A 21,058-nucleotide genomic window follows, 5' to 3' on the forward strand; every position below is an offset into this window, starting at 1 on the left:
CCTTGGGTGTGTCTGTCTCATCTAATTGTTGAGGGTAGACTAGTCTTTGATTTTATGGGGATATCCAGATTCTAAGTATTACATTTCTTCAACGTCAAATGTCTATTTATAAGTGTCGGTCTGATGAGTTCGGAGTTGAAGGACAGGAAAGAATTCTTGAGATGTCTTTGGTGCAAAATGGTGGTTTATTAAAGCACGGGGACAGGACCCGTGGGCAGAAAGAGCTGCTGCCCCAGGATTTGTGAGGAGTGTTCCATTATATACTTGCAAGTTGGGAGGGGGTGAGGGATGGCTTAAGTCTCTAAGAAATCTTTGAAGCAAGGTTTCCAGGACCTTGAGGGGCCAGCTATTATGGGGGGGGGAGTTTATTCATGGTAATAAAACCATTTTGTGAGACCCTTTAGATGTATATCAGTGGGCCATATGCTTGGGAATGATTGTTGACACTATCTTGGAGGGTTTAGAGATAGAGTTTCCAAAGGAATTGTTAAAGTAGACCTACAGGATCCTGGTTGGGGGTATACAGGCTAGGATTGCCCTTTGCCCTTAGCAAAGCCAGGCCGTTGAGTCCCTAGAGGAATGTCACTCTGCCTGTTGTAAGGGCTTGTCAGTGGGTAAGGAAATTTAATAATTTTTCTTTTGCCTCTGTTTCCCACATCAGGTCTGTGTGTCCCACTTTGGGATCAGAAAATATTACCGAGGCCATTTCCTCATTAACCTGGGAGATTCTCCGGTGCAGGGACCGTAACTCTTCATTCTTATGAGCCTCCTCACTGGGCCCACTTTTGAGCGAGGCTTAATGCAGCGGTTGAAGTAGATGATATAGACGGACTGCTTGACTGCCAATGGTAATGCCCTTCCTGAGCCAAGACCCGGGCCCGTTTCTCCTCTGAGCACTTCACAGATGCATTTCCAAAGACACTGTCCCCTCCTGAGCAGTCCTCTTGGCTCTGCTGTGCACAGTTGCTTCTGGCCACTCTTTGTTGGTCCCACTGGGGCGCTGAGACTGGACTCCTCACCCTTGCACCCATGGCAGCCCTAGCCTGCTGCACTCAGACATCTGTGCTGAGCACCCAGATGGTGCCCTTGAGGCTCAGAATGGAGCCCCCAGAACACACATGCACACACACACACACACACACACACACACACCTGTCAACGTAAACTCACAAGTGTTCCACCCCCAGGACAGGAGGCAATGCCTTATTTTGAATAAGTTACCACTCTACATAGACCTTTATGGGAAATGCTGGTGGGCGGGGGAAGCTGGCTGGGGGATCATAAAAATGAGCTCTGACTTCAGAGAACTGAAGGTCTTGCAGGAAGGGCAGAACAGTAGATTCACTCCACAGCCAGAGACATTCGGGATTACCTTTTCCCACCTCTTAATTTCTGAGATGAGGGAGTGGAGGGACAAAGAAGTTACGTAACATGCCCAGAGTGAAACTCTTATGTAAGTCCAACCGAGGACTCCTGAAGTTACTTTATTGTAGAGGCAAGAAGAAGTAACACACACACACACACACACACACACACACACACACACACACACACATTGGTAGGTAAGTACCAATTTTAATAATTCGACCATTAGATTTAAGAACATCTCCACCCAGCTGGCTTGTTTCTTTGTCTCCAGGCTCTAGGAAGAACGCACTGGCATTGATGATCTTACTGGAGAGGTTCTGGCCATATTGACCATAGTGATCAGTGGTAATTTTTATATTTAACACTCTCCTCTTTTTCTCTCCATTCACTTCCTGGTATTGAATCAGATCTTTTCTTGCATTAGACTGTAAATCGTCTTTGGTAGCAGAGTGAAAAGAAGTCTTCCAACAAATTGCACCAAAATTCCTCTTAGGGAATTGTCTTTAGCCAGAAAAAGATTTAAATACATCACAGGGAGTGGGATGTAAGGTTAAGCATCAAAGGTTGAGGAACAAAAAGATAAACTGCTGTGCTTTAGAAAGAGACAGGAATTGGGGGGTGGGTAACAAGCAGAGGGGAGAGAAGTCAGGAAGGAAAGAGAGAATGAAAGAGCCATATGGTGGGGGAGCTGAAGAAAATCAAAGAACAGCTTGCAGAGTTGTGCTGTGAAACCCTTCCTCCTCTGTCTTCTTCAAAAGTTCTGGAAAAGTTTAATGCACAAAATGCAGAATGTGTGTGCCTCTATCTGATGGAACATGACAAAGGTGGTAGGATAGCCACTCCATTGATTAGTTTTTTCCATGGAAGACTCATCTCAGCAGACCAGAGAGAGACTGTCGTCCTAATGGCTTTGAAGATGGAAACCGTGGGATGAGCAAAGGCTCAGAGCCAAGGGCGACCCTTTGCCATCAGCTGGCAAGAAAGTAGGGACCTCAGATTTGCAATCTCAAGGAACTGAATTCTCCCAACAACCAGGGAGCTTGGGAGAGGACCCTGAAGCTTCAGAGAGAAATGCCAACCAGCTGACACCTTAACTGAGGTCTGGTGAGACCTTGAACAGAGCCAGTGAAGCAATGACCACACTCCTGACCTGCAGAAACTATAGGATAACAGGTGTATACTGTTTTAAGCTGCTAAATTTGTGGCAACTTGCTATGCAGCATAGAAAAGTAATATAGGAGAGTGTGTGTGTGTGTGTGTGTGTAAGCTACTCCTCACTCCGTCAGGCACTTTATATCTATTTGTTCATTTAATTCTCCCAGTGGCCCTTTTAGGTAGACATTATAACCCCACTTTACAAACAAGAAAATTTCAAATTCCGAGAAGTTAACAATGCACCAGGATCCTACAGTTATTCAGTGGCAGAACCTGGATTAGAAATGCAGGCTGATCACCCACAAAGCTTGGGCTTCTCACCAACCCCCTAGCTCAGCAGTAGGAATCCACTTCCCACGTACAAGTCTTGGTCCTGGTCTAGTCTTTTGCCCCCAGCACCAGCTCTCTGAATGAGCTCCAGAATGTGAGGTGGCCCTCTCTGCACACCCCTGGTGTCCCTGATTATTGCTGAAGCTGCTTTTGGTTCTTGGTTCCATAAACTTGTACGTGAATGGTGGTGGAGTTGTTCCTGTCATAAGTTCAATTTGCCAGAAGGGAGAGAGAGGGCGGAATCAGGATGCCAACATCAGCCAGAGAATTTGCAGAGCTGCAGTGCATTGCCTGGGAAACAAGGAATTTGTGTGAGGCTTTGTGTTGAGAGGAGGCACGACCCAGCTGCTCCGGCAAGCACTAAACAAGAGACAGATTAGCTAGCTCTCTTTGGAACAAAACAAGCTTTTTTTTTTTTTTTTTTTTTGGACCTGGACAGCAAGGAATGGTCCTCCCAAAGGACATTTTGTCTTTCCTTCTCCTTTTTAAAGTTCTCCTAGGTAGCCTTACTCCAGGTCACTTCTGAGAAATATCAAATAGAAAGTGGAGATTGGGTCAAAAGTTTCCTCCTGCCCTTGCCAGGGCCTTCGTCCTGAACCCTTAGTTTTTCTGCCTGCGGATATCTGTAAATGTGAGGAGTTACTCAGAGGAAAAGCCTTCTGCAGACAGATGGTATCTCAAAAAAGTGTGGGGTGTATTGGGAGAAGTATGTGATATCCGGTTGGTAAGAGGTCCCGGGTGAATTTCAGTGAGGTGGAGGGGAGGTGCTCCCCCTATTTCAGAGCTGGCCAACTGAAAAACATCAAAGCCTTTTATGCTGAGAGTAACTATTTGACTTCTGAATAGAATTCCCACCCCCTCAGAAACAGGGAGAAACTCAGGCTTGTGTCCATGGTTGCTGATCGCGCCCTATTCAGCACTCTCCAAAAGAACAAAGAGGGGAAATTAATGGGCATTGAAATGTTGGAAAGATCTTGCTTTTGCTGACCCATTTAAGATGCAGTGAGGACATTCTAGAGAACGTCTCTGGAGTTCTGTTCTTGTAAGTACTCGAATAAAAACAGGTTGAAAAAATCCTGGGGAAGCCACAGTTACCCCCAACTCATGAAAGCCTTCATTGTTTCCCTTCTTCTAGATCCTCAGATGGTGTCCTCCCACCAACCATGTCCTGCGGAAGGATCTGCTGCCACACTGCCTGCCTCTCCATCCCTCCCCTCGCCCCCCTCTCCTCCCACTGAGGGAGGCACAGAAATGGAAATCAGCTGGCCAGCATCTAATAATTCCCTACAGTGTGAAGAGGGCTCCACATTCCAGAGGTTAATAAGAGGAGTGGGATGGGGGAAAGGGGAAAGGTGGCACATTCCAAAGGAATGGAAGTCATGGTTCCTGTGCAGGCACTTACATATAGTTGGGAGAGTTACATTTCAATCTGTAAGCAAGTGTAATTGCCAATACATTCGCATTGCCACTTACACATTGCCTTTTAAATTATAATTTCATTAATCTTCTATCAATTCTATGTGCAGGACTTCTTTTTCTCCCCAAAGAGATCGTGAAGCTCAGAGAGGCTAAGTAGCCTGTTTAAAGTCCTGTATTTTGTAAGCTGGTCCGGTCCAGACTCAGCTTGTGCTTCTTGCTCTAGTGTTTATATACACCACACTCCACAAAGAGGTTGCCTTAAGTCGGGCCCAGATGTAAAAAGTCAGTAGAATACAGCAAGCCTCTGAAGCAAGATGTAAAACAAAGAAGGATAAGGCAGACAAGAGGACCTAAAATACAAAGCCGCATCAGCAAGGGAACGATTGGGTCCCCAGTAATTAGTCCAGGAACACTAAGAAGATGAATGTGTGATGTGGGAGCTCAACAGGGGGAGAAACAAAGTTTCTTTCTTTCTTTCTTTCTTTCTTTTTTTTTTTTAAAGATTTTATTTATTTGAGAGAGAGAGAGAGCATAAGGGGCAGAAGGGCAGAGGTGCAGGGGACAGAGGTGGGGGGGAAAGCAGACTCCCCACTGAGCAGGGAGCCCGACACCAGGCTCTATTCCAGACCCCTGAGATCATGACCTGAGCTGAAGGCAGACACTTAACCGACTGAGACACCCAGGCGCCCCCATCAAGACTTTTTGTTGTGATATAAGTTCCTTGTGAACGATTTGAAGCAAAAAAGGAGAAAATTCTTGTATTGTGTAATGAAAATTTTTTTAAAGATTTTATTTATTTATTTGACAGACAGAGATCACAAGTAGGCAGAGAGGCAGGTGGAGAAAGCAGGCTCCCTGCTGAGTAGAGAGCCAGATGCGGGGCTCTATCCCAGGGCCCTGAGATCCTGACCTGAGCCCAAGGCAGAGGCTTAACCCACTGAGCCACCCAAGCACCCCTGTGTAATGAAATTTTGGAGGGAGCTCGGATCATTGGAATGAAGATACTTAAAAGCTATATTGGTTATTACTCATCTCTTGCTTAGCTTTTGGTGTCAGCTTCATTTTCTCAAACTTTCTTATACTTTTTGGTGGGGTTATGGTTGCCAGATGCTATAGATTTTCAATGCTGTCCAATAAAACTTCCTGAGATGACGGCAATGTTCTGTATCTGCATTGCCAAGTGCAGTAGCTATTAGTCACATGTGGCTATTGAGCACTTTCAATGTGGCGAGTGGGACTGAGAATATGAATTGTAAATTTTATCTAATTTTAAATCATTTAAAATTAAACAGCCACATGTAGCTACTGGCTAACATACAGGACAGTGCTTCTTGTCATCCAGAGAGAAGACTTTTGATGAAGATAGTTAAAAAAAATTCTTGGTGAAGGACTGTGGTTGCCTAGCACGTGTGACATGCTCTGGATCAATCATTATATTCTGTTCTGGTTAGGATACCGTCCCAGGCTGGCCTACGTGCCTACCCCCACAGTCATGGGTGGATCAGTCCATTACCCGAAAAAAAAATTGGAGAAGGGACTCTGGGTAGACAAATCAAAATCTTCTAAAGGTACAAGAGATGACTTCTATCCTGATACCTTAAAAATAAAAAATTAACAAGCATATATCAAAAACCTGGGCGCCTGGGTGGCTCAGTGGGTTAAGCCGCTGCCTTCGGCTCAGGTCATGATCTCAGAGTCCTGGGATCGAGTCCCACATCGGGCTCCCTGCTCAGCAGAAAACCTGCTTCCCTCTCTCTCTCTCTGCCTGCCTCTCCATCTACTTGTGATTTCTCTCTGTCAAATAAATAAATAAAATCTTAAAAAAAAAAAACCTATTACATATCATGCATTTTGTATATATATTACCCTAATTCTCACAGAAAAGTTCTGAATGGTCAGCTTTTGCTCCCATTTTACAGATGAAGAAACAAAGACTCAGATTGTATGACTTGACCACAGAAAGTAAATTACAGAGCTAGAATATAAACCCAAGTTTGTTTCCAAAGCTCTGTTCTCTGCACTGTTCATATGCTGTCCCTAGAGCTTCGGGATGTAGAAAATGTGTCTACTAATAGCAGATTATCAAAGCAATCAAAGCAGAACACCCACAAATTAATGGCTTGGTTTTCCCCAAATAGTTACCTTGAGTGCCTTGCTACTTATTCTATAAAACATTTTTTTAAAATTCCTCTTCTGACATTGCTTTAAAAACCTGCACCATATTTTAAAGATATATTTAAATTTTTTAATTTAAAGATTTTTTTTTAAAGATTTTATTTATTTATTTGACAGAGAGAAATCACAAGTAGATGGAGAGGCAGGCAGAGAGAGAGAGACAGAGGGAAGCAGGCTCCCTGCTGAGCAGAGAGCCCGATGCGGGACTCGATCCCAGGACCCTGAGATCATGACCTGAGCCGAAGGCAGCGGCTTAACCCACTGAGCCACCCAGGCGCCCTAAATTTAAAGATTTTAAAAATAATTTTAAATTATCTTTAATGATTGCAAATTCTGCATTTTAGAAGTTCTTTTTTTTTTTTTAAGATTTTATTTCTTTATTTGACAGACAGAGATCACAAGTAGGCAGAGAGACAGGCAGAGAGAGGGGGAGGAAAGCAGGCTCCCTGCTGAGCAGAGAGCCTAATGTGGGGCTCGATCCAGGACCCTGGGATCATGACCTGAGCTGAAGGGAGAAGCTTTAACTCACTGAGCCACCCAGGCACCCTAGGAGTACATTTTCAAAAACAGTCAAAAGCATGGTGAATCATATAGATAACAACTATAGATAGATAAAATCATTTTGACCAAACTTACTTTATATTAAGACAAAGGCAAGTTTCTTTGGCTTCGCAGAACAGATAACCCAGTGAAGTTACCATCAAAGGAGAGGCCCAAACACTGAGGCAGCTCCTAGAATCAATTTTTGTAGGTAACTCTGAATCTTCCTAAGTCTCTGCGCCATTCTCCTCTCGATCAACTGACTCTCTCTTTGTACATCTCAGGGCTCTTTACGTTAAAAACAGTATAAAGCCTGATGCAAATTGACATCAACGATAAAGAGTATCATTCTTTCCCCTATTTACAAAATCTGAAGGCAGGGTAGCCTTGAGAGTTAGCTTAATCCAGAGGCTCTTAAGTGTGAACAGGGAACAAGAAAGACTTTAACCTGTGGTTGGACCATCTCCTTGAAATATTGCAGGTGTCTTTGATGGAAAGGAAGAGAATAATGATCAAGACTGTGGTTTTTCACTTTAGGGCTTATATGGCCTGAGTGCTGCCAGTGTTTTGGTCCCTGAGATCTCACAACCCTCCAAGAGTATGGTTGTTGTGTTCTCCAGGAAGTGGGTTCTGCAACAGAATCTCAGAAACAGAACTCCTTGATCAAGGAGTGTGTTTGAAACTGACACCTGCGGAAAGGAAAAGGAAGCAGGAGTGGGCAGAGGGAGGAGCTGAGCTGTGGTGCAGGCCAGATAGCTTCAGCTGACCCCACAGGCAGCTCTGAGGCTGAAATGATGACCCATCAGTTGTCCCAAGTCAGGCAGAAACCACTGGGCCTTTACATCTCTGTATCTATCAGTCACCGGACATGGCTGCTCCTTAAAGTGAAGGGAAAGCAGCAATCTGAAAGCCGAGGCAGTCCCTGAAGGAACTGAATGCTGGAAAAACAACAATGCTCCCAAAAGCTGGGCCAACAAGTCCTTCCTTGAAGGGGGATCTGGGAAGTGCATCTCTGGGTCCATCCTGGCACAGGATGCTGTGATTCCTATATTGATTTTATTTTATCATTCATCAAGAGAAAGGAGAAAGACTTCTGCATGCTCTAATCCAAAATTAGAGCATCTTTTGCAAAGATCAGGATAGCACATGCTAATGAGACATCTGAGTGATCTGCTACTGGTGACATTTATGATGAAATGCTGTTGCAAAAACCTGGTCTGCAGAGGCAGGCGGAAGGACCCTCACCAATGATTCCAGTTAGGTTATTTGGAGAGGTGGCTGAGGAAGAAGATCAAAGAAGGACAGTGCTATGGTCTACTTTCAGGAAATAGCCCAGAACATTGGTTAGTCCTGGGAAATCCAATTCAAGTTTGGGGAAGAGAGTGAAAGTAGGTATAACTCAGCTGCCTAGGGTTGAGTTCCCAATATCCAGATCCCATGAGACCAGAATTGGCAGGTTTCCTACCTGTATAGAAATTTTCCTTGGGGTCAGCCCTCATGGGATAACTGGTGACCAAGTTATCTGATCTGTAACCATTGTGAATCTGTTAGCCACAAATAGGATAATGGCAACCAAACAGCAAACTGCCCCCACTGCTCATCATACAATCAATTCTGTGTAGAGTGGACAGCTGCCAAGGACCCAGTGACTCAGGGCTTTGTGCAGAGATGGCCAGGGATCCCCCAGCCAAACACATCAGAGATAATCCAGCTCTGGTGAGGAGTTCTGTGCTACAGGACCTCAAGACTCCGGTGCCAGAAACACAGGTTCTTTTAAGTTTCTAAAGAAAACAGACATTCCTGAGCAAATAATTCCCTGCTATGAAACTAACTCTGGCCATATAGAAGATAAACTGGGTGAAAAGGTCAGAAAATGGGAACAGAGCCCCAGACGTGAGCTTCCTGGCTGTAACAAGAGTATGGATTCATATGAAACCTAGTGGGATGCAGAGACCTGGAGCCAGAGGTTAGAGAAAGCAAGGAGCCACCTAATCATTTCTTCCCAGTGCTGAGAGCTGTGTGTGTGTGTGTGTGTGTGTGTGTGTCTGTGTGTCTGTGTGTGTCTGTGTGTGTGTGTGTGTGAGAGAGAGAGAGAGCGAGCATTTTGGAGATATGCCAATCACTCTCCCTCCCTCCCTCCTTTCAAAGGGCGCTGTTTTCTGTTCCCTACTCCTCTGGGTGGAGATGGGATGGGTTAACTTCCTGCTCACTGCTATTTATAAACTATTCTCTCCCCTTTTTCTTAGCTTCACCCCTCACTTTGAGTCTCATGTTGTTAGACCATACCACTCACTGCTTTCCAATTATTCTCCTCTACAAACCTCCAGGTCTTTTCTCAAAATTCCTTGAAGACGATTGTTCCTGGTCACCAACACTATTCTGGTTATATATTTTGGTGATTTTGGTAACCTTGGGAATAGTCCATCCAATGCTTTGACCCCCTCATTTCTATGACCTCTTTTTATCCAGTGACCTTAACCTATCTTGGCATTCCCTCCCTTAGTCATACCATGGACTTTGACAGTACAAATATCTGCAACCCTTCCACACCCTCAGTTTCAAGCATCCCACTCTTGGATTCCCACCTCTTACTTTTTCAGGACATCCTTTCCAGAATCTTGCTTTATAAAAACCTTAGACCTCCTGGAACCTTCAGTCTCTGGATTGTACTAACTTTACAATGTTCCTTACATCCCACTTGTCCTCCCTTTTCCTTATTATCTATTTTAAGTTTCATGGTCAGTCATTTAATTACTCCCTCAAAGTAATCTCTCTTCAACTCCTTAAATCTTCATTTCTTGCTTGATAGTAATATTTTAGTAAAGCCTTAACCCTGATTAAAATTAATTTTCCACCTGCTTTATGCCTGTAACCATTCATATGCCTGAAGAAAAATGCTCAACCATCCTGACTAGTCTTACTTGAAATTCATAATCATGGGTCCTTAAGACCATCAGGCAATTGTACAGGTCTTTGGTTCTACTCTTCTGGACAACTATTTCGTACCTTATCTTTCTTCCTTGGACCTCCAATGATCCTTCCTATATATTAATTGATTCTTACTTATATTAGTTCTCACTTTCTGTGTAACGAATTACCCCTGAATTTAGCATGTTAAAACAACAAATATTATCTCACATAGTTTCTGGGTGCAGAGTCTGGTTCGGGGTCTTATATGAGGTCACAGTCAAGCTGTTGGCCAATATAACAAGATTGTTATAACAATATTTCAAGATTATTCACAGGGCTCTTGGCTGAAGCTTTCAGTACTTTGTCATGTGGGCCTTTTTATAGGGCTGCTTGCGACACAAATGGCCTCAGATTAAGTGATCTGAGAGTGAAAGCAAGAGCAAGAAAGAAGTGAGAGAAATAACACAGCATCCTTTACAACCTAATCTCTGATGTGATATACCATTACTTCTGCCATATTCTATTGGTTACGCACACCAACACTGGTACAGTGTAAAAGGGAACTACACAGGGTGTGAATACCAGGAGGTGGAGACCATAAGAGGCCATCTTATAGGCTGACTATAATGCTATTTTACAGAGAAAAGGGAGCAGTCAGAGGAGAACCTCCATAAGCTCCCACCACTACTACTACCCTACTTTGGAATGATTGTACTTGCTGCTCCCCTCTACCTGAACACTTAACTCTCCTTGGAAGATTATAGTAGCTTATTCCAGCAGATCATGGGAGTTAGCTTTGGAGCCTTTGCTCAAGAGTACCTCAGTGGGGGAAGCCTCTGTTGGTTAAGTGTCTGACTTTGGCTCAGGTTATGATCTAAGGTCCTGGGATGGAGTACTGGGCTCCCTCTCTCTCTGCTCTTCCCCCACTGCTTATGTTCTCACTCTCAAATAAATAAATAAACCTTAAAAAAGAAAAAAAAAATACTTCAGTGAAACCTTCTGTAGTCATCCTATCTAAAAATTCATTTCCTATCCCTGCAACACCCCGTCTTCTTTCTCTGCTTACGCTACAATACTCATCAGCATCAGACACCTTTACTTACTCATTGTATTATAAATTCCACGAACAAGGGATATTTGTTTTGTTCACTGCTATATTTTTCCAGTGCCCAGAACAGGACTGGCATTTAAAAAGTTCTCAATTATATGTGAAATAAATGAACGAACGGGTATTTCACAGGGATAATGAAGTGTCCCAGAATTATATCAGAGCTTGGAGTAGAGAGGGTGTCCGCTGGCGAGGCTGCGATGTTCAAATATAAGAATATGCATTAAATAGCCTTATAAGTGTAACAAGGGGTGCACAGGATCGGTATGATTTACTGTTAGCTTAGTTTGTTCCTCGAGGAAGCCCTGCCAGGCCCACCTCTTTCCATCCTTTTCTCCCGCTTTCCTCTGCGGGGACCCCTGCCCCTCCCAGTCAGCGTTTTTCAGTTCAATATAACCCCTTCCTGAAAGATTTGGGCTGGTCTCCGTGTGGGAAGTACAATAGCACCAACACCTCGGCCGCCGGCAACCAGGCATCCCCGCGAACCCACCCGTTCTCGCCCAGTCCCTCCAGCCTTCACATACTCCGCCCCGTCCGTCAGACACGAAGCGGAAGTGACGTTCTGGCAGAGCCCGAAGTCCCGCCCTTCACGCTTTCCCCTCCTGGGGGAGGAGACGCAAGACCGGAAGGGGCGGCTACAAGGCCCCCGAAGGGCGGAGCGGGGCGGCCCTCCAGAAAGTGGCGGTTTACTGGATGCAGTTACCTTAGTGTCCGGAATAGCTTGATTCTGTGGCGAGCGGCCCGCCCGCAGTGGGTCGGTGCTACTATTTTAGCAGGAGTGGGACCCCTGAGGCCTCAGGAACAGGCTTTCTCTGGCCCGGGACTTCTCGGCGTTCAGCGGTTCCCCCCGTAACCGGATACCGGTTATTTGGACTCTGCCTCTGGCTCAGGTTCCCACCCAACCCTACCAGCCCCTTTCCTTCTGGCCGCCGCGGTGGTTCCTCCCTTTCCTGGCGGTGTCTCCGAGGGGCACCGTCTTCGTTCTCTCAGTAGATTCCTTCTCTCCCGCCTCATCCCCATTCTTTCCAGAAGGCAGTCTTTTTACTTTTCCTTACTGTTTCTTCCCACTTCTCTCCGCTTCTTTCCTTCCTTCCTTCTCCAGAATTCTCGTTCTTCGACTGCCCGTCAGGCTTCTCTCCCTTTCTGGAGCCTGTGCTCATGGCTTAGGAGGTTGAGCTTTTAGCGCAGTCGTTTGAAGGTTTTAAGCTTCTCCTTTCTCCTACCCAGGAGTCACAGATGCCAGGAAGTATGGCCCCCCTCAAGAAGCCTCGAAATACCGCCAGGGTGCCTCTGGCCTTAAACCCCCTGAAGAGCAAGGACGTGTTGGCCGTGCTGGCTGAGAGGAACCAGGCTATAATGCCAGTTGGGGCATGGGTGGAACCTGCCTTGCCAGATAGCTCGGAAGTCCCAGCATATGTGAGTGTCAGTTTGATGCAAACGTAGTGGGGTTCCTCCCCCATTTTTCTTCTTTCTTTCTTTTTTTTTTCCCCCCATGTTAGCCTTCTCTAACCCTTGATGCTTAGGTAAGGATGAAGAGTCCTATCTGGGGATGTCCTTTCTCTCCTACTGGAAATAGGTATGTTCTTGAATTAGGATTGTAGAGCAAACACCTATTTGCCAAAATTGTTTATTTCACAACCCCCTCCCCCCTTTTTAAAATAATTTCACAAGCTTTTGATTGCTTGCTGTACACAAGACATGGATACTGTCTGTATCTTGCAGACACCCTGCAACGTAGTAGGGATGACCGTTGCCACACTTAAGAAAACGTTGATTGCTTGAAGTCAGTAATGTGTAGTAGAGATTCAGGAAGATTCAAAGACACAGAGAATAAGGAAAGAATACATTAATTCTGACTGGGATTCTGAGAAAGTTTAAGTATAAATTTCATGAGGACAGGGAACTTCTATTTCTTGGTTCCTTCCTTTCCTATCCTGTAGTAAGTCTTAAGGAAATACTCATTGAATGAATGGATGTGGAAATATAGTCCATGTTAGTCCTTAAAAAATGGAAATGCTATAAGTACAGATCGTAGGGAACAGCATTTCAGATGAAAAGAAACTTTTGCAAAGTTTTACTTGTGTGCCTGTTTACATAATAACTCATATGTGCTAATTGACACAGGAGGACAGTTTTGTAAGAGTATTTTTGATAGTCTTTCACAATACTGTGCCCCTTAGCTACTTTTTGAAATTTTATTGTGGCATTTCCCACATTATATTTATAGTAAGTCATTTACATATCTGCTTTCCCTGATGGAGTGTGAACTTCCAGAGCACAGGAAAAATGTCATTTATTATCATTCCCCCAACTTTATCTTGATGCCTAATTAGTGGAATGCATAAATTGTGTGAAGGTTCTTCTGACTGTATCAACAAAATGCTGAACATATGATGAAAAATATGAGTTGTCCTTGATCTCAGAGAAGAAATGAGACTTGTTTAAAATAAATGTTAAATAGCAAAGCAATGTCATATATTCATTAATTTTATTTTTTGTATGTATGTACACAATTCATTTATTCCTCTTCTGCCTAATTCTAGAAAGGATTTTAAGTATCTAAGTAGTATATGATTAAGTGCTCTGACTTTGATACTTAAAGAATAAAGATAAGACTTTGGGTTGATGCGATTCAGGCAAGTTTAATGAGTTTAGCTACAGAAGGAGGATGATTCTCTCAAGAATGGGGAGAGTGGGAAGTGAGCAAGGTGTATCAGGATTCTAAGGGTAGATTAGATTGATTGGAGTGGGAAGCTTAGTAGGGGGGATGGTGGTTCAATAGAATTGTAGAAAATAGGAGCTGTAGGGAACCGGATGAAATTTTGGATAAGGGATTGACTTCATTCATGGTTTAATATTTAGAGATGAATTTCTTAATAAAAGAGTGTTTGATTAGGTTAATTGCTTCAAAATTTTTTTGAGGTGAGGGATATATTGGCTTCTGGGGGACAAAATTAGGATGTAATTGTTACAATTTAGCCAGGAAGTATGGCATCAAGACTTGTTTAGTGGTAAGGAATAAAGAGGGAAAGTCTCGAAAAAGGATGGTTGAAGTAGGAATGAAGAGGGATAAATGTCTTAACATGTATCCCAGAAGAAACAGTAAGATTTGATACAAAGATATTTTGGTATTTAAATTAGTGACACCTCTTTTTCATTGCTCAAATTATGACATCTTTGTAATATAGCATCAAAATGGCTAAAAACCACCCAAATTTCTTTTACTATGTTAAGGAGAATTGAATCTCATGTTCCCAAACATTAAATTAAAATGCAGGTCTTGGAAAAGTATAAATGTATCTCCTTTCCCTCACTTAAAAAATTCTGATCAGGGGAAGCCTGGGTGGCTCAGTCGGTTAAGTTGCTGCCTTCAGCTCAGGTCATGATCTCAGAGTCCTAGGATCGAGTTATGCATCGGGCTCCTTGCCCAGCAGGGAGCCTGCTTCTCTCTCTGACTCTGCCTGCTTGTGCTCTCTCTCTTTCTTTCTCTTTCAGAAGTAATTAATTAATTAAATAAAATCTTTAAAAAAAAAAGTTCTGATCAGTACCAGCCAAAGGCTGTTTGATCAAGCATCTCATAGAACTCTTCACCGGTTTAGCATACATTATCTGGGGAATCCACTCTTTTTTTTTTTTTAAAGATTTTATTTATTTATTTGACAGAGAGAGATCACAAGTAGGCAGAGAGGCAGGCAGAGAGAGGAAGGGAAGCAGGCTCCCTGCTGAGCAGAGAGCCCGATGCGGAACTCGATCCCAGGACCCTGAGATAATGACCTGAGCCGAAGGCAGCGGCTCAACACAGTGAGCCACCCAGGCGCCCCTGGGGAATCCACTCTTATTAACAGATACAGCTCTTGTCAGTTCAGAATAAATGCCGGATACTTACTTCTAAAGCATGGTAGACCTAATATCATGCTTATGCTAAAGGGAAACCCCTCGTCATTTTTGTCCCCAAAGTTTCAAGGAGCTGTCAAGATTCCTAAAAATTCCATAGCTTCAGACCTCCCTCCCCTTCCATTAATTAAATTAGCATCAAAATACATTGCTGTTTTATCAGCACTTATGGCTATTGCATTATTTTATAATTTATCTGGTTATCTATTATGTAACAAACCTGGATCTTAGTGGCATAAACCAAAAGATACCGTGTGTCAGGATTTCAGCCAGGGCACAGTGGGAATGGCTTGTTTGCAACATGGTGTCTGAAGCTTCATTTGGGACAGCTAAAACAGCTGGAGATGTCTGGGACAAGTTTACTTGGTTCTGGCTGTTGTTGGATTTCTTGGTTCTTCATCTGGCATCTACTGGGCTGTAAAGTCCGTGATGGCTTTCTCACTCACATATCTGGCACTTGGTTGAGGATGACTAGAATGGCTAGGGCTTGCTGGACGCTTTCTCTTTCCATGCGGCCTCTCTACTTGGCTAGTTTGGGCTTCTTCTCAGCCTGGTAGTCTTAAGGTAGAATTCTTACATGGTGGCTGGTTTCTGCTAGGGTGATCACTACAAGAGCTGTAGGTGGAAGTTGCTTTATGACCTTGCTGGAGAAGTCATGGAGCCAGTGCTTCCTCCTCATTCTGTTGGATATATAGAGCCAGACAACGTTCAGTATGGGAGATCACTACACAAGAGCATAAATACTGGGAGGCTTGATTCACTGTGGGGAGAAGGGATCATCTTTGGAGACTACTGTATAATCTAAATATCAGTTCCATCGTATGTGAATTATCCAGAAAATGTTCTTTGGTTGTTGTGAGAAACACTTCATTGTATATATTGCCCCCTTGGATAAGCCTTAGGGTTCAAAAAGTCTATGAGGAGTTAGTTAGTACAATTGAAACAGTATTCATTTTTGCTTAACCCTGTATTTCTCAAATTGATTTGTCTCTGGGTGTCTCCTAACATTCCAGAACATGGGACAATGTTCTTGGGTTTGGTGGACTTACATAATGGTGTTTCCTAAGAAAAATATGTTTCTAAAATATGGTACACTTTAATCTTTGGTTTACAGTTGAGATTCACAGTTTGGAGTTAGTCATATACTTCAATAAGATGTTTGATAATCTCAGTATGGGGTTAAAAGAGGAAGCAGACAGATAATGGAAGTTAAAGAGGAAGGATGACTTCTGGGACTTGAGTTAATTTCACTCAGTTGTTCAGGCTTTACTACCTATAGCTCTCCTTTGGAATTGTTTTACCTAATTGTTCTTTGATACTTGTACACTGTACTTCTATGGTATGGGTATATAGTTGTATAGAATATGGGGTAGATTTCTTGGAACATTTAATTTTAATTGGAACTTAGATTCATTTGATTTTGAGAGTTAATGACCGCCTATGAAATATTTGGGCACCTTCTGAACTAAAATTTGGAATCACTGTGTTAGAAGAAGGGCTCAAGAGAAGTATGAGTTTACTTAATTTGAAGATTCCTTTTGAAAGAGAAACAGTCAGGGCGCCTGGGTGGCTCAGTGGGTTAAAGCCTCTGCCTTCAGCTCGGGTCGTGAACCCAGGTTCCTGGGATCAGGCCCCGCATCTGGCTCTCTGCTCAGCAGGGAGCCTGCTTCCTCCTCTCTCTCTCTCTGCCTGCCTCTCAGCTTGCTTGTGATCTCTGTCTGTCAAATGAATAAATAAATAAAATCTTTTAAAAAAAAAAAAAAAAAAAGAAAGAGAAACAGTCAAGAGAAGAACAGTGCAGTATAGGGCTATACTTCTAGCTCTGCTACTTGACAGCAATAGGTAGTATCTTGGGCTACTACTAAAGATTAATCTTTCTGAGCCCCAGTTTCCTCATCTTTAATATAAGAGATAAGAATACCTTCTTAGTTAAAGCGCTTGTCTTGTAGCAGATTAATTGCTTTTAATTATGGCTGTGGTTATTCAGAGCACTTCAAGGAAGTGAATACTGATCAGGGACTCAAATGGGATGAAATATTATAGATTGTTTAGACTATGTTTTGGAATTGCACATTACATAAATATTGAGTGCCTTTATATTCAAGGCTCTCTGTTATATGCTGTAGGGGAAACAAGGGAGAATTAAATACATTTCCTGTCCTCAAAGTGTACCTAATCTAATGGGGGATTTGAGAAATGTTGCTCTCAATGTCAATGAGAGATTCTATAGCACAGGAGAGCTCAGGAGGAGGAGGGATTGTGGAAGGTCCTAGGTGGGTGGGTATTAGGTGATCTTAAAGAATGAGTAGACTTTTACTTTACTTTACTAGATAGAGATGACAGGAAGAGCATGCTAGGTTAAAAATGGAGCATAAATCTGAGTATGAAGGCATTTTATAATAAGATATATTTAGTGAGTGGTGAGCAATAGGACATATTTAGTGAGCAGTGAGCAGTTTTAGGAAATGTGTGACATAAGATAGGTTTGAACTGGTTCAATAAGAATTAATGAAGACAACTTTAGTTGTCAGCTCAATGAAAAATTAAGATTTGATTTGAGTGCTCACAAATTCCAGTTTTTAGTTTGTGATTTGGTTTGAGTTCTTGGTACTCAACCAGCTATGTCTAGATTATCAGCTCTGAACTCCTGTGATTTCCTCACTCTACTGGGAATTCTGGATTACAGAACTGAATTATTTTGTCAGGATTTTATCTTGACTGATTTGTGCTTACAACAGAGCTTTAGTGGGCAAAAGCTGCTGACACTTAAGTTTATTTTCTATCTTTCATCTTTCAAGACTTCAGCATATATGATTGAAGAAGAACTAAAGGAAAAGCTAAGAAAAAAACAAGAAGCTCTGAAGCATTTTCAGAGACAAGTCAAACGCCGAGTAAATCAGCAAATCAGGCTGAGAAAAAAGCAGCAGTTTCAGAGATCTTATGAAGCAGTAAGTTCAAAAGTGAACCTGAGTAAAGATTGAATGGAAAGTGTGTGTTACAAGATAAGCTGTTAGACAGTAAGAGAATCACTTTCTTTGGATCCCATATTTTGTATAATTGCTAGGGAGGACAGTAGATTTGTATGTAGAGAAACTGTATTTTATTCTTGTGTTGTTCTGACTCACAATTTTTTTTGCTTTTACCAATAGATAAAATCAATGTCAGAATTTTGGATTTGGGTTTGAATTTTGGCTTTGCTGCTTGCTGGCTATGTGACCTTGGGCTTATACTTACACTTATACTTATCCTCTGTGGACTGTAGTTTCTTCATGTTATGGTTTTTGTCTCACAGTGTTGTTATGAGAATTAGATAAGTAAATTGTTAGCATGTAGTAGGTGCCTGATAAATATTAGTTTCTTTGCCTGTTAAAACTTCTTCCTTTCTACGCCCACCCTAATTTAAAATCTTATAGACATTATTTAATTGTAATGGCTTGAGTGGAACCTCACTAGAAGAATCTCACTTTCTTCCTTTGTGTAGGCAGAAAAAGAAGGCTCTATAGCCATGCAGTCTTCAGATCCAGCACGTTTAACTCCTAAAAGAACAAGTGTTTTTCCAGACAACTTGAATGTTGCTATTGGAAGTGCTGGGTTACCTCCTTCCCAGATGCTTGGGGATGGAATGGATGATAGAGAGAATCAGAATGAATTATTTCAACAACAAGCCCAGGCTGTAAGTACATATTCATTTTATGTCTATGATTTTTCTTAGATACAGGATCTATCTAGGATATGAAGTAGAGATTAGGAGGTATCACATTCAACTTCACTTTTAATTACCTTTTTTTTCTTACCATTGTAAAGTGGTGAATAATGAAATAATGTTTATTTTTTATACATATTTTATATTTCTTTATTTTTGGTAAGACAGTTTAGAATCATCTAAAGGAAGGTGCCAAAGTATGGGTCCAACCTTATGATAAAGCTTTAGGTCAAAGAACAGAGATTCCCCCTGCCCCCACCAATTATACTAGAATTGTGTTATGGGTAAATTATTCTGTTTGTAGCATATGGACAGAATTGATTTCTAACCTCTGTCGCAGATAGGTACGGTACGTATATGCGGGAATTTCATTCATTATTTTTGTCTCTTTTTACTCTTTTCTGTCCTTTAATCTGATTATCATAATAAGTAGATCTATAGATCAAATAATAGTATAGTAAACTCTGAACATAATTAGAATTTTAAAATGTAACATATCTAGTATTTTGATTTTACATATCTGTTATTTATTTATTTGTTAAAGATTTATTTATTTTAGAGAGAGAGAGTGTGGACGGAAGGCAGAGGAAGAGGGAGAAAGAGAATCTCAACCAGACTGTGCTGAGCACAGAGCCTGATGTGGAGCTTGAGCCGAAACTAGGAGTTAGACACTTAACTGACTGAGCCACCCGGGCACCCCTTACATATCTGTTATTTAAAAATTAACTACCATAAGTAGGTTCATCCACTCAAATCACTTGACACCAGGCACTCGACTCTCCTTGTGTTCATGAGCTTTTAGTCCATTTAATACCATAGTCTTCAACTCTGCTGTGGGAACTATACTTATCTTATTTGAAATGTATCTCTAGAGGGGCGCCTAGGTGGCGCAGTCATTAAGCATCTGCATTCGGCTCAGGTCATGATCCCAGGGTCCTGGGATAGAGCCCTGAGCAGGAAGCCTGCTTCTCCCTCTCCTACTCCCCCTGCTTCTCCCTCTCCTACTCCCCCTGCTTCTGTTCTCTCTCTTGCTGTGTCTCTTGCTGTCAAATAAATAAATAAAATCTTTAAAAAAAAAAATAAAACGTATCTCTAGGGATAGTGAGAGGAGAGCAAAAATGTAGATGATGATTATTTGGGGTGCTTGGGTGTCTCAGTTGGTTGAGTGCTCATCTGTTGGTTTCGGCTCAGGTCATGATCTCATTGTTTGTGGAATCAAGCTTTGTGTGGGACTCTGGGCCCAGGGGAGAGTCTGCTTGAAAATTCTCTCCCTCTAACCCTTCCCCCACTTAGGCTTGCTCTCTTTCTCTTTAAAATAGATAAATCTTTAAAGAAAAAAGAAAATGATGATAATGTGAAAATAAAGGATTTGTAACTGCTTGTGTGCTCAGTCGTAAGTATGAAGCAAATCTGATGGTGTTGTTAGTGTCAATAGGAAAAGCTTATTAAAAAGCACATGTTATATTGAAATACTTAAAAAATTTTTTTCTCTTTGCCCCAAACTATGACATTGCTTGATTTGTAGTAATCATTTTATAAATCATTTGTTTCCCATTTTAAGATTATGAACAATTTGTTGAGCAAATATTTATTGAGCCAGGCACTGCGTGAAGTATAAGGCTAGAACATTGATGAAGAAAGACACAATTGTTGCCTTCATGGTGCTCGTAGGTATACTCACTTAGTGAGGATTTTACTTCATCTGTATAATACATAAGTAGCACACATCAGTTCACAGATACTCGAATATACTGTGTTTGTTAAACATTGTAGAGATACCAATGAAATGTGAAATAGGACTCTTCATGGGTTGTATTTCCAAGCATAGATATAAAGCTAACAGACCCCAATCTATTAGATAATAATATAGACATTTGCTGTATTTAATGAAAAATTGTGCTATGGGAATTCAAAATTTTAAAATTCAAAGAGATATTTGTTGGAGAATTCCTGGTAGAGGTGGAATTGAGCTGTATGTGTATTTTGAATTGATAAGGTGAATTGAATTGGTAAATTCAAGAGAATTTTGAGATAGGTAGAACAATGAAAAGTCTAGAATATGTAATAAGCTTGGTATATTTGGGAATAAGTGATGGAACCATTCTAATTGTTCATTTACAGAGGAGAATAACAGAAAATGAGGCTAGATAGGTAGGAGGAAATCAGGTTATGAAAAGCCTGAAATGTTCAAAACTTAGAAAAAGTTTTTATACCCTGTTGTTTTTTCTTAGAAGTTGAACTACTGAAGAATGTTCGGTGACCTAAACTACTTTAAGCCTACAAACTTTTGCCCCTACAACATCATGACAATAGATGCTTTTTAATTTTACTGTTTCTGTTGCAGTTTTTATCCACTAGGTGTCACTAAGAACTAGACAGTGAGACATTGTTCAAGCACTAACTCCCTTGGTTTATCTAGAAGTGGTTGAGTAAATGGTGAATGTGATTCACTTTCT

At 41.9% G+C, this 21,058-nt stretch overlaps 1 protein-coding gene across 1 annotated transcript in view; it reads left to right on the forward strand.

Moving 5' to 3' along the window:
• Nucleotides 1–11,621: 11,621 nt before the first annotated feature.
• CCDC15 (coiled-coil domain containing 15) overlaps nt 11,622–21,058 on the forward strand; it is a 79,456-nt gene continuing 70,019 nt past the window's right edge. The window contains 4 exon segments of the mRNA XM_032358255.1: nt 11,622–11,895; nt 12,233–12,421; nt 17,698–17,847; nt 18,381–18,572. Coding sequence (XP_032214146.1) covers nt 12,242–12,421; nt 17,698–17,847; nt 18,381–18,572 — 522 coding nt within the window. The 5' untranslated portion in view covers nt 11,622–11,895; nt 12,233–12,241.

The sequence above is a fragment of the Mustela erminea genome, chromosome 9 (genome assembly GCF_009829155.1).
Source record: "Mustela erminea isolate mMusErm1 chromosome 9, mMusErm1.Pri, whole genome shotgun sequence".
NCBI classification, from domain to species: domain Eukaryota; kingdom Metazoa; phylum Chordata; class Mammalia; order Carnivora; family Mustelidae; genus Mustela; species Mustela erminea.